This window comes from Tamandua tetradactyla, chromosome 2 (genome assembly GCF_023851605.1).
Source record: "Tamandua tetradactyla isolate mTamTet1 chromosome 2, mTamTet1.pri, whole genome shotgun sequence".
NCBI classification, from domain to species: domain Eukaryota; kingdom Metazoa; phylum Chordata; class Mammalia; order Pilosa; family Myrmecophagidae; genus Tamandua; species Tamandua tetradactyla.
In genome coordinates, this window is record NC_135328.1 from 90631727 (window position 1) to 90645513 (window position 13787).

Genomic DNA, 13787 nt, shown 5'->3' on the forward strand with positions numbered 1-13787 from the left:
TGTGAAAGGTGCCAGTTTTTCAGTGATGTTCCGGAGCAGGCTAGTATAAGCTCCAAAGAGGTGACTGTTAAATTTTAGGAATTTTGAGAACTCGTTGTCATCACATCAGTAATTTGAAATTGGATACTGGTGAAAGTGCTACCATCATGGACATCTGCAAACAAAACAAACTAGGGATTTTCCCCCCTTTTTTGTGGAGAACTCTTTCAATAAATGGTGGTCTTACCCACTGTTACAAATTACATCATCAATACAAACCTAAACCCCTCTAAACTTCCTGAAAGACTCTCGAAAAACAAGTATAGCCTACCTTGAGAACTACTGCTCTATTCTGAACGCTGATATGGAAGACAGAGGTACAATGGCTTACCCAAGATAACTCTAGCCCCTGAACTTTGAGAGAACCCCAGGGTATCCTAAGAGGTTGGTCAATTCAGTTCTTCTATGAAAAAGTGGAGACAAAAGCCAGACTCAGAGGAAAGGGTATCCTGTAAAGTTCTCATGGGCCATGGTCATTCCCTAGAGTCCAAACCACTGTAGACCAGCAGCTGCACTGTGTCAGGCAGGAAAGGCAAGGCAAGATGTTGATGCTAAGCCAAAGTCTTGAACAAGACCACTTTACAATGGCCGTGGTCAAAACAAAGCACCGGCTACATTTCTGGACTCGTGTCTCACACCAGCAAGCTGTTCATACTATGAATTGTGGCAAGAACTGAAGGGGAAGGTGGTGAAGGCTACGATGTGGAAGAAACAGCCTCTCTAGGACAGCTTGCTATGGTGATGACAGAATATCCCGTTTTAATGGATTCCATTTAAAAGAAAGTTTGAGTAGTTTAAAAACAGTACTCTCTAAATGCCCAAAGCTGTTTCACATATTTAAATTTTCCCAGCATTAGTAAAATAAGGAAAGAAAATCAAACAATAAAAGCTAATACTGGGTGGGCAATGGTGGCACAATGGCAGAGCTCTCACCTGCCATGCCGGAGACCCAGGTTCAGTTCCCGGTGTCTGCCCATGTAAAAAAAATAATAATAGTAATAAAAATATATAAATAATAATAATAATTTAAAAAGTTAATACTACTAATACTCTATGCCAGGTCTTTCATTTTCTTGTTGAATCCTCACAACCATAATTTATAGATGAGGGTCAGAAGGTTAACGTGCTCAAGGTTTCCCCGTTAGTAAGTGGAGGATCAAGGCCTTAGCAGACTGACTCCAGAGCTTGCATGCTTAATCACTGCATAATAGAGGCTTCTCAGAATGACATGATCCAAAGGGCAGTACAGAACAACGTAGAGAATCTTTGGATTTAGAGGATTAAATCCAAACCGTGGCAGGCTAAAACTGTGCTGGTGTCCGTAACATGAGGTCATGTTAACCAAAGGTATCACTATTTTGTGGGACCACATGTAAAATATACCACTATGGCTCAGGCGAAATTAATTACAAGCATGAAAAGTTCTCCCTTTGTACTCAAAGCTTTTATGATTTTTTTTTTTGCTTGTTTTCAAAAACACACTTCTGAGGGAATAATTGATACTAAAATATGGGACAAAGAAAATTGACTAATATCCCTGAGCCCCCTCTTCTCAGCAAAACAAAGCATAATGAATCCACGGTTTTACAATAATGACTGTACCCTTCCAAAATTATCACCCCTCTCCTTTCAATCATTATTGGACCACAGTCTGTTTAGGGACACTAAAAAGCTGCCACAGTTTGCAGGCATCGACCTCATCAGTGTGGCAGTGAAAGTGATGACCCCATCTCCAGAATCCAGGCCCCTGCTTACACAATTAAAAGATCTGTCAGCAATCACTACGCAGGCAGACAAGATCAGAAAAAAACGAACTGTTCAGCAATGCAACCTAGAAAACGAGATTAGTCCTTCACAATATTCTTTAATCATGAATTATCTGAAGCTCTACTTATCTATCTAATAATGTTTTTTAAAATTAGTCCTGAGGAAAAATGAGTTCAAAACTGAATTTTTTAAGGCTCCAGCCAATTTTCCTTTTGCCTCCCAGTTTTTCTCTCAACAGATAAAGAAAAATCCATAATAACAAGATAACATTTCATGCATTTACACATTTTCCCCTATAGATATCTACAGCTTTCAGAAAGTATATTACTTGTAGTCATACCCATCTGACATTTTCTATTTTACTCAAAAGATTTTATGGTTTGGTATTATAGCAATATACAAATTTGACAGCTTGCAATAGGATCTAGTCCCTGTAGCAAATCATTCTGACACTTAAGCTCTATACAAGCAGTAATGTACATTTTTTTATGCTACACTTATTTAAGAACCATAGAATTTTGGGATATGTGTAATGTTGGAATCCTGAAGAACATTACCTTAATGATACTGTAAAATTTTATAATGGACTTACTAAATAACTGACAGCACACCTCAATTATATCATTTATTGTACTACTTATTCCTCTTTTACTAGTTCACTATTCAACACAAATTTTTCCTTAACTATGTTTAAAAAACTTGCTCATTGTTGTCAATGTTAATTACTTTCTGAGAATTTCTTTGTCTTTAAAAATAGCTGAACATGGGAATAAATCAGTACATGAGTTAATGTGGAACATAACGATTGCCTTTTTTTGATTGCCTTTACAATGATTGCCTTTACAATGCTACATTTTTTTCTTTTAAGGTAAAGAAAGGTAATCAATATGTCTTTACATTTCCCGAAACGCATTAATGGAGGGCCTGTCAAATACAACCCCGACTCCTCTAAGAAAGAAACCAAAGATGCTCACTAACATTGCCATAACATTAACTAACTAGGACTCAGAGGGATCTTACAGTATGAGAGGCAGACCCCATTCCTATCTCTCAGTAATTCAATTTTTAGTATTCAGTACCTCTGATAACAAGAGCCAGTTAGCATGAGAACAAGTGCCTAGTTCTAAGAAATAGGAAGCCTAAATGTATTTTTCCCCCTTGATTTGGAGATTCAGATGGAATACCACCGTGAAACCACTCTATTTTCAGAATTGATGTACCTTTCAAAACTATAATCGTTGGCTTTCAAGTTCACTATTATTTGCCTTCAGGTACAAATTTTAAAGTGTATAGAAGCTTCTCAGCAGAATAGTATGTTCTCAGCCAGATGCTGAGAGGCTTGTAGTTCAGTCATTATTGCAGTGTAAATTCCTTTTCAAAATAATGTTCTTCACTCAGAGAACACTTGTGCCTCTGCTTGGTTCACTTGTCAAATACAAATCAGAGGTCATCAAATGCCCAGGGGCAACTGCAGCTATTCCAAAATTCATTTCTCCCTATATTTGGTTGCAAAAATTGGATTTCAAATGTAAAACTCCTAAGGTCTACAGATATAGAAACCAGAGGCACAAGCTGCAGCAGTGTGAGGATGGATGCATTCTGGTCATTACAAAAAGCCAATCTTCTTAGGCAACGCTAGCAACCACAGACACTGATACACTCCTATGAAAATTTTCTCTTCCTAATAGGAAGAATGTATAAAACAAATAGTTGCATTTATGGTCAGCTGCTATTTTCTAAGATGTCTTATGTCCATAAACTTCCCTTGCTATTTTATTTACAAGGACTCTACAGTCCTCTAATTTAATTTAATCATCAAGAAGTCATCAAAGTATGCAATAAACATAAATGACAAATATGATCAGAAATCCATACTTTTTTTTTTTAACTCCTTTTGATGCTTTTTTTTCCCCAGTGTTCTTTCCTTATATTTTATAGTCAAATTCCAAAACTTTGGGTGATCTGCTTACTGATTTCTACTACTTTCTTCTTCTGATATAATAATGCTGTAAAACTCTGTCCTTTCTAACTCCTGTTCTTGATTGTTTTTCCTTTAATTTTTACCTGTATTTTTCCATTACAAAAGAAAGATAATTCTTACTTAATGTGTTTTATATTTTCCTATTTTGTTTTGTTTATGAGTTCTCAGTTTTGCACAATTTTAATCCTCTTTCAGAGACTCAGTTATGACTATGCCCAATCAATCATACAAATAGAGAAAACAGGACAGAAGGAGAGAAGAAATGGAAATGATCTTGAGTAAATTCTATACTGGACACCGCATGTGGGCAATCCTTTTTCTTTTGTCCTTCTGCATACCAATCACCTATGACTTCAACAAGTCCCTAGACTGGCATTCCCAAGCACACCGAGGAATTATACAATTCATTTAGGTGGGGAATAAGAAATATCCTCAGCATCCTTCCTTGTTTTTTTCTACCAGTGCCAACTCTCCGGTATTCTCTGGATAAATGAAAACAGTGGTGGATGAAATGGGGATGATGGCACTTGCCAGGATAACTATTCCTGTATTGAAGTCATTTGGAAGTAAAGGAATTAATTTTGAACAGGGAGGTAAGAAAAAATACTAAGTAATACTAAAAAAATACAAAGTAAGCCCATGGAGAAAATGGTTTTCCCTCTTGTGCCTACTCTCAGCAATGTTCAGGTAACTTTCAACCATTTCTTTCCTGTAACAGGATGACTCTGATTGGAGTCCCAGGCTTTCAGATAGCAATTTGTAGAATTTTTTTTATGTGAGGCAGCAATCACCTTACAAACCTGTCAGATAATTACTTTGTACAAAGATAATATTGTTAAAGAAAGCAAAAACAAACTTAGTTGGGTGAAAACCAATAAAGATATGTATACTTTTGAGTTTAAATTTTTAGTTTAAAAAAAAGTTAATAAATTAGAAAAGTTTGTAAAAGAGCTAGCCACAGAAATACAAGAAAATGGAATATCTTGAAAATAAGTCTCATGTCATCACTGCTCATTTAGTTAAATATGATGAGCAGGGGCCTCACATACAAAATTACCAAACAAGGTGGATGGATAAATTAAAGGTTCATCATAAACAACACACCATTCTAGGACCATCAAAATCCAGTGAAGGGTACTGAAGGGACTGTTTTCCATTTACTGCCTTTTTGTTGTTTAAATGACTCATTATATGTAATAGGGAAAATCTGCTTAAGTAAATACATATCACCCTCCATCCTTCACAAAGATGTTCCCAGATCAATAATTTTAGGACTTGCCAAAAGGTGCAGCTTGAACCTCTGCATAAAAAAAAAGGCTAACAACAATATTTTCAAAATTTTCAAATAGCTCTGCATAAATTCTAGTATTACAGATTCTATGAAGATTGTTAACAATAAGCATATGTTTTAAAAATAATAAAGCTTTTATACTTAGGAAGAGATTTTTAAGCTCATGTTTGTCACCAATCATTCTTTAAGACTCCTACAGTTACTAGCTATTATCACTGTTGCTTATTACTAATACAGGAAAACACTAACTAGCTCCAAGGGAAAGCAACTCTTTTATACGTGGCTAAATGAAAAACTGAACTGGAAAAAAAAAAAGGCCCTCAGAAGTTTAGCATTTTTAATGCTCTGCAACAGCATTTTCATTGTGCTGTTTCATGCAAAACACACACACACACACAAACACACACACACAAGTCTTTTCCAAGGCCCTAGCAGGGCACTTCACAAGCTAAGGGAGGTGGTTTAAGGGCAAAGTATTGAGATGCCGGCGCAGCAGCACCACCTGCTGGACATTGGGGAGAGGCTCCGAGTCCCCCTTGCTACTATTTTAGAGACGAATAACTTGTCCTCATGAGGTTACTCCAGTTTCCAATTCCTAAAAATCAGAGGTTCCAAAATCAGAACTTTCAGCCACCTGGAAAAGTGCTGCATGGGTTTTTCACAGGCTCTGCGAGGCTTCTTGGCCTAACCATATGTGTCCTGGGGACAAAAAGGAAACATACGCCTCGCTTTAGGGAAGAACGCACAATATTGTGAATTTACCATTATCACTTTAAAATGAGAAACCATGAAGATGCAAAAAGTCATTCTTTATTACCTGATCAACACCTCCTGAGGTAGACATTAGAAACAAATTGAACATGATTTTAAGGTAGAAGAACAAATAATGACTCGCTGCCACTTATTATTCCAAAAATATTTACTAAGTGACCACCACGGCTATTCCTCTCACTCTCTCTACACACACAGCATGCATACACACACAAACACACACACACACACACACCAAAAAATTCTAATCTTAAAATTTGGCCTGTATTCAATTTGTTTGGTTTTAATGTGAACAGGTAATGTTAAAATACCTGTTAAATAAGGTAAAATAAAACAGATTACTTAATAATTATACAGTAGCTAAAATGCACATGTTAGCAGATTTTATTACTTAATAGGCAAATAAGAGATTCAAAGCCAAAGCTTATTACCCAAAATCTCTACAATTATCTTTAAAAACAATTTTAAAATTCTGTTCTCTCCATCTCTAACTCAGTTCTTTCAACTAAAGTATTTCCATCTAGAAATGGCAAGGATGAAAATTTTCTTTTTATGTGTATATTTTCCCTGTAGACCAGTGGTTCTCAGCTGAGGGTGGTTTTGCCTCCTATGGGATATTTGGCAATGTCTGTTTGGTCAGGGCTGCTTTAATCTTACAATGCACAAGCTAATACCCCAGAACAAAGAATTATTCAGTCCAAAATGTCAATATTGTCAGGTTGAGAAATCCTGATTTAGACTATTGTCATGGTCAGGTTCATGTGTCAACTTGGCCAGGTGGTGATACCTGTTTGTCTGGTTGGGCAAGTGCTGGCCTGTCTGTTGTGATGAGGACATTTCATAGAATTAAATCATGATCACATCAGCTGCATCCACAGCTGATTCTACTTGTAATCAGCCAAGGGGCATGTCTTCTGCAATGAGTGATGTTTAATATAATCACTGGAAGCCTTTTAAGGAGGATTCAGAAGACACAGGCTCTCTTCCTGCTTCAGCCGGTGAGCCTCTCCTGTGGAGTTCACCCAGACCTTCCGGAATCGTCGGCTTCACAACCTGCCCTGTGGATTTTGGACTCTACATTCCCGTGGTCAAGTGAGACACTTTTATAAATTTTATATTTGCAAGTGTTTCCTGTTGATTCCATTTCTCTAGAGAACCCTAACTAATACAACTATTATATGCTAGAGGACAGGAACCATGTTTTATTCAAAAAAGGTATTTTAAGTGTTTGGTAAAGTAAGAACTGAAATAAATTGATTCTGGCATACAAATAATCCATATTACCCCTAACAGGAAGGTGAATAGACAGTCCAGAAAAAAGGGATGCCTACAGCTCCAGGAAAAAAGATCAAAACTGACACCTGAAGACATTAACACTCACTAGATAGGCATAGTGAAATAATTTCCCTAGATTTACTTTGGCTAGAGGGAATGCCACTTAAACTATTGCTCTGATTTCTTGCCAGCCATGTACTTAATGGATTACCACTTAAACTTAAAATAAACTAAAAAAATAAAAAATAAAAAATAAACTAACATCAGAAAAGCATTCACGAGATGCTAGGTATAGTGTAGAGTATTCTGGTCCCTGGGAAGGGACATGCCACCCCACCTACAAGTGATCATTTATAAATTTTATTATTTAAAGCCAGTCTCTGCGTCTAATCACAGTAGGATACTGGGAAAGACTGTGGTGCAGGCATTGCACTGTAGTAGATTCACCATAGTTATGGTTCATTCTTGAGGCTTCTTGGTGAAAAGGCCATCCAGATTTCTGACCATTCATTGATTCCTTTCAAGCTATTACAGCATTTCTGAGTGATAGATATTTTCCAAAATGAAGTTTTTCCTTTTAGGTTCCCACTTAAGACAACTGCTGTGAGCATTGTGATAACCATCATTCCAAGAAACACTCCATAAATATAACATTATGTTTAAAAAAAATGGAAAAATATCTGATCTTATAACTGATATTTTTACCCAACTATATATCATGGACATCTTTATACATCAATATACGCAGCTTTACATTGTCATTTGAAAAGACTTTATGTGATCTTACAATCAGTCAAGACATTACTATAAAGGCACTAATCATTAAAAGACAAAAAACATCACATAAGAAACACGTAATATACATAATCCAAAAGAGCACAGTATTGTGAAGAAAATGATAAGCTTCACCACTGTCAACTGCAATAAACAGAATTTATGAAACAACCTCCTGAATGAGATTGTAATAACACATGCTTCCCTGCTATTCTCTCCATAAGTCCTCAGGACTGGCACAGGCGTTAAAGGCCTAAGTTTTCAGTAAGAAATATCCTTAACAAAGGGAAGAAGTAGGAAGATTTTTACAAAAGTTTGTAAAACATGTCAGAAGACAATTTATTCAGCAAATTAAATGAATTTTCATGCGTAAGAAAACCCCTTAGTAATAACAAAAGTTTTTGTATTTCTCTGCAAGTCTCTTCTTGGTGAAGAGCTAATGAAATTAGGCTGGATACAGTTTGCTAAGTTAAGACCTACCAAAGAGAGGCAAGAGAGAGAAAATGTAAATAATTTAAATAAAATTGGAGGCCGTGCGTCATGATTGACAAATTCCACCAGATATCCTAGTTTGAAAGTTCACATTAATCCAGGAAATGTATTAATCATTTGCCTTGTTTCAAACAGAATTTGTGGAAGTCTATACAGACTCATAATACAATAGGAAAGAAATACACATGGACAAGTCAATTGAGACTAAAACACAATAAGGGTAGAATAATAAAATGATGCTGGGGTAAAATTATATTGGGAATGCCTAAATTGATAATAAAAATGGGAGAATTTGAAATTAACTCTAACTTACGAGGTAAAAGGAAGCTTTGCCACTTACCAATTTTAATCTCTGTAAAGGTATTCTACCTACATCTATTTCTGTCCTTTCTGGGACATTAACGAATCGAACTTCTGGTACTGCAACAGCACACATGACATGGGCCCACCTACAGAAAAGGAGACACGAAACATAAACAAAAGTTCCCTAAACTTACATACCTTTGTACTTCAAAAATAGCAATGGCAATTCTCAAAGATGGGAAACACTCAGAAGAGAAAGAGAGCCAAAAGCCTAAATCCATCACAAACACTCTTGGAATTTTAAACTTCCTAGATGATACCTGCCACTAGGTGAAAACCAAGAAATACTGTTAATATGAATATTTTTCTATAATTGATCTGTGGAATACTGACTGTAGGTTTTCTTTTTCACTTCTTACCAAAATATACAATTAATATATGAGCCAATCATTATGTGGCAAAAGATTAGTTCAATTAATAAAAGATATAAAGGAGATATAGAACATAACCTTTTTTTCACATAATTCAAATGTCATGAAGGACACAAGCTCAAGTAGCAAACATTTACTAAAGGAATTCATACTGATTGTCTTTAATTACATTGTTTCTCCCCGTATTCCTTATTTTAGGAACCTAAAGATAAGGAGATAAGAAATGTATTTATTGACTTGTTTCCAACTTACAAACTAATTTTCCCTTTCAAATTCTGAAATGCTCTAGAAAAATGACAACTTTTCCAGTAACACTATGGAGTTTCTCATAAATATTATGCCTCCAAACAAATATGAAGACTCATGAGGTTTGAAGAGTCCTTTAAAGAATGATCAAATTCATCAACCTGTCTTTAAAATAAAATATATTTCTTTCTTTCAAAAAACATAGGACTCCCAACTTTTAAGGACCACAAGAAGGAAGGCAACTCAAGTGCTTATTCCATTAGGACATGTTTTTGTCTTTAATTAAAAATTTAATACTGTGGAAAACACAAGTTCTTTTTGTTCTAGCCCAAACATAAGAACAGAACTTAGGTCTGTACAGCAACTCACTCAAACTGTCTCTTCGTCTGCATATCCTGTGCAGTATCCTAAAACTAGTCAAGACGTTTCAATATATTGCCAATCACATCAACTAGTACAGTTAAAGATCCAAAATTAAGTAAAATTAGTTTCTTAGGCTAAATCAATATAAGAATGATAAACACCTTTGCTATTCCTTGTAAGAAATCAAAAAACATAAACATAAGCATGTAATTATGCCAGTTCAATCGTTGCATTATACCAGGGGAACCAACATCCAGTACACATATATACTGGTAAGTCATGGTGGCCCAGGAAGTGTATGTCCCATTTAGTACAGGTTCTCACCTCAACTGGTGGTTGCAATGCATAACATTTTTCAAATAAAGATGAAAATCTGGATTTTTCTCTACTTTTTTCTTTGGATCAAATTTATAAAATGATATGTGAGTCAAGCAAAACATACGGTTGGGCTGTATCTGGCCCCTTCTAGAGAGCCAGTTTATAATTTCTGCCTAAGCTTTTATCGGTGGATCTTTGACTTCATTTTCAAAATTAAAGCTAGGTCATGAAAATACGATTGAAATTCATGGAAAAATGTATTTCAGTCCATTTTTTTACTCTGTTCATATTTTCCATCTGCCCCCTTTAAATCTTAAAGATCAGTGTTTTCACCCTTTTTCCATTTTAGTGACATACCTCTTGTTAATTTACTGAGGGTAATAACAAATGGTTTTGTCTTATTGTTTGGACTATGATTTAACTTATCTGAATATAACAGACTTTACTGTTTTCAGGCATACCCTTGTTTTATTAGACTAATAGGATTCTAATGACATCATATTAAATACTAAGATTCTAATAGGCCCTAGATGATATGGGCTGCCTTCATTTTAAAAACTCTGTAGTAAAGGAAGGGTTATTCTTCATGGTGTCAAAGACTTAGAACAGAAGCACAACTTAGAATACCTTCGTCCAGCAGAAAACGGTGTCAGTAAAGGTCTTTGAAGACACACAGAGAACCCTACCCTGAGATGCGGACAGCAAAAGCTTTGGAACAATGCGCTTAACAGTGAGAGGGAAAGCAAACTGTCAGAGAGAATGTCAACATTCTAGAAAGGAAAAACAATGAAATTTAACATAATGAGTGTATTACTTACTTATTGTTTGTAGTTTGCTTAAGAGCACCCCCTCTCAAATTGCAGAGACAGCATTCCTGGAAAAAAGGAAGGAAAAAAAATACCAATTATCAGACCCACACAACAGAAGTCATTACTGTTTATCTAAATATGTCCAGAAACTTTTTGATTTTAAAATTAAAACCATGAGAAATAATAGGAATCCTTTCCATAATTGAGCAGTACAAGAAGGGAGGGGAAAAAAGAGTAGTGGGAAGGTAAGGGTACACACAAAAAATACTTTGAATACAGAAGTTCCCCAGATAAAACCGTCATTTTGTGGTGTCATTTTTCCGCTCAGGGAGGTACCAAGAATCGAACTCGGTTCCCTGGCATGAGAGGCAAGAACTCTGAGTGCTGAGCCACTGTGGCCCACCCCTGGTGTCACTTTAAAGGGCCATCTTTGAGGAAGGGTTATGACATACAGAACTTGGCAGTCTAGAGAACAGTGTGTACTGGATTCTAGAGCAGGGAACATATACTCTGCTGGGTTCTCCACTCACATACCAATTAGCTAAAGGAAGGGGTTTTGGCAGGCATCTTCGTTGATATAATAACAACCAAGAGGCTATATTTTAAAGATACCATTTCCATTAGAGTATCATTTTGGATCCTATTCTTTCTGTGGGCAAAACAGTGCTGGAAACTGTTCTGATCAATCCAGGCTATCTAACCACAAAAGACATATAATGAAATGTTTTCCTTTCTTTTCCCCATGTAGTTTTACCTGGTTTTGTACTTTTTCATGTCATGGACTGGTATATATTTTTCTACTCCAATATTTCTAACAGATCATATTAATTATTTTTCACTAAACTCCTACTGAAAAAGTCCAGGAAAAAACAGGGCCAGAAAACAATGTACTGCCTTCTGTTTACTTACGATTATTTTAATTCAATGCTTAAGTAATTTCTTTTTTTCACTTCAAATTTATCCCCTAATTTTTGGCATTTTAATACATTTTTAAAATTAGCTAAAGGCTATCGAGATTATTTTTTCTCCTCTAAGATGAATACATAAAATTTCTTTATCCCACCCTACAAGGTAAATTCCCTTAACTAATTTTGACAGTTTCACTAAAATTCTGGCTTATCAACTATTAGGAAAGGATGTCAAACTTCATAACTTTTATGACTCTGATAATAATACCAAAACAACTGGGGAGAATCCAAAAATCTATACAACTTTTATTCAGTAGCAAAAAAAGAGGGCAAAACAGTGGTTTTGCTTGTCTGGAAAGTTTCTCTGCACTTTTATTTGAAATTTCCTAGGTGGCTATTAAATGTTTACAGTAGCAAAAACTGCCATGGGTATGTGTATTTGAATACATAATGAACCCAACTCAAGAAGATAAAAATTCAAGGGTGGATTTGAATATCCATATTGCAAAGCCATATTCTTAGAGGCCTTTGGGAGATGTGTAACACTGGGTTACTGGTGAAAGCACACAATGAAAGCAAAATTTCACGATCCAAATATTATTGAAAATGAGCAATCCAATAATTCATTCTATGAAAAGTTATTGATTTCAAGTATTTGTTCAGTAATTTAACATACCTTTGAGAGAGACGGAAAGAGGGATGGAGAGGAAAGGAGAGGGAGGGTGGGAAAGAGAGAGGGAGAGGGAGAGAGAGAGAAAGACAGAGACAGAGACAGAGTGGGACAGCAAAAATGAAAACATAATGCTAGCTCTAATACTTTCATTCTCTATAAGAAGCTGTCATTGAGGAATACAGCAGAGGAGAGTTGGGGACAAAAATAGTTTAGAAACTCAGAGAATTAGATGTTAGATAAGTGAAAACAGTACTGAGAAGAAGGCTGAGGGAAAAATTAGAAATGTTGAATACAATAAAGTGGCATAGAAACTGCCTTAGATAACTGACTATAATTATTAAAAGGTTCAAATGCTCTAGAACACTAACACAATAGGAGAAAAAGCCACCTAAAGTAAAATATTTAGACTCAAGGCTTTATGTAGAGCTGAGAAAACATCCACCCACCACCAGTGACCTCTATGTCACAAAATATCCCAAGACCTAACTAAGTTAACCTGAACTCCAAACAGCATTCAACAGTGTTGCTTACTCTCTCCTTCCTAAAACATTCTCTCCCTGGAGTTTCCATGGGCCTGCACTCTCTACACTACTCGCTTCTGTCCCTAGAAAACCCTGACAGCCTACTTTAACAGGCTTTTCATTCATGCTCCTTAAATGCTGGCTATTTCAGTAACAGATCTTAATCTTCTCTCATTCCATACTCGCTTTTTTTGGGCCAGATGATCCTCTATAATTTCCATCACTCAAAGAAGGCCAATGACTCAATATTTATCTTCTCAGGTGTCCAAGGGATTGCTCTACATGGATGTATAACAGGCATCTCAAACACACAGACAAAACAACTCACATCTTCCCAAACCTGTTCTCCCTACTGTTTCCTATCAGGGGCACCAACCATCCATTCTAGTGCATACTGGAAGATAACATTTTTTTTTCTCTCATCCTATATCCAATCAATCAAATTCTGTCAAATCCACCCTCTTCTCTTCATCATTCTTGCCATCACCTCATTTGATTCACCAGCATCCTTCACCTAACCTGAACTTTTGCAACAGCCTCCCTGGAGTCACTGCAGGGTCCACCAATCTATTCCCCACAGTGCAGCCAGAAGGGGTTTTTTTTTTTTTATTAATTAAAAAAAACATTAATACAACATTTAGAAATCATTCCATTCTACATATGCAATCAGTAATTCTTAATATCATCACATAGATGTATGATCATCATTTCTTAGTACATTTGCATCGATTTAGGAAAATAACTAGCAAAACAATAGAAAAAGATATAGAATGATAATATAGAGAAAAAAATAAAAAGAATAATAAAAATAAGAAATAGAAAAAA

The 13787-nt window shown here is 35.8% G+C and overlaps 1 protein-coding gene across 5 annotated transcripts in view; it reads right to left on the bottom strand.

Annotated features, from left to right (window-relative positions):
- The window catches only part of KDM4C (lysine demethylase 4C), a 596944-nt gene that overhangs the window by 133991 nt on the left and 449166 nt on the right, over positions 1-13787 (bottom strand). For all 5 annotated transcript variants that reach the window (XM_077148206.1, XM_077148204.1, XM_077148205.1 and 2 more), the window contains 2 exons: positions 10870-10925; positions 8731-8839 (listed from right to left, as the gene is read on the bottom strand). In XM_077148206.1, coding sequence (XP_077004321.1) covers positions 8731-8839; positions 10870-10925 — 165 coding nt within the window. The remainder of the gene's footprint in view (positions 1-8730; positions 8840-10869; positions 10926-13787) is intronic.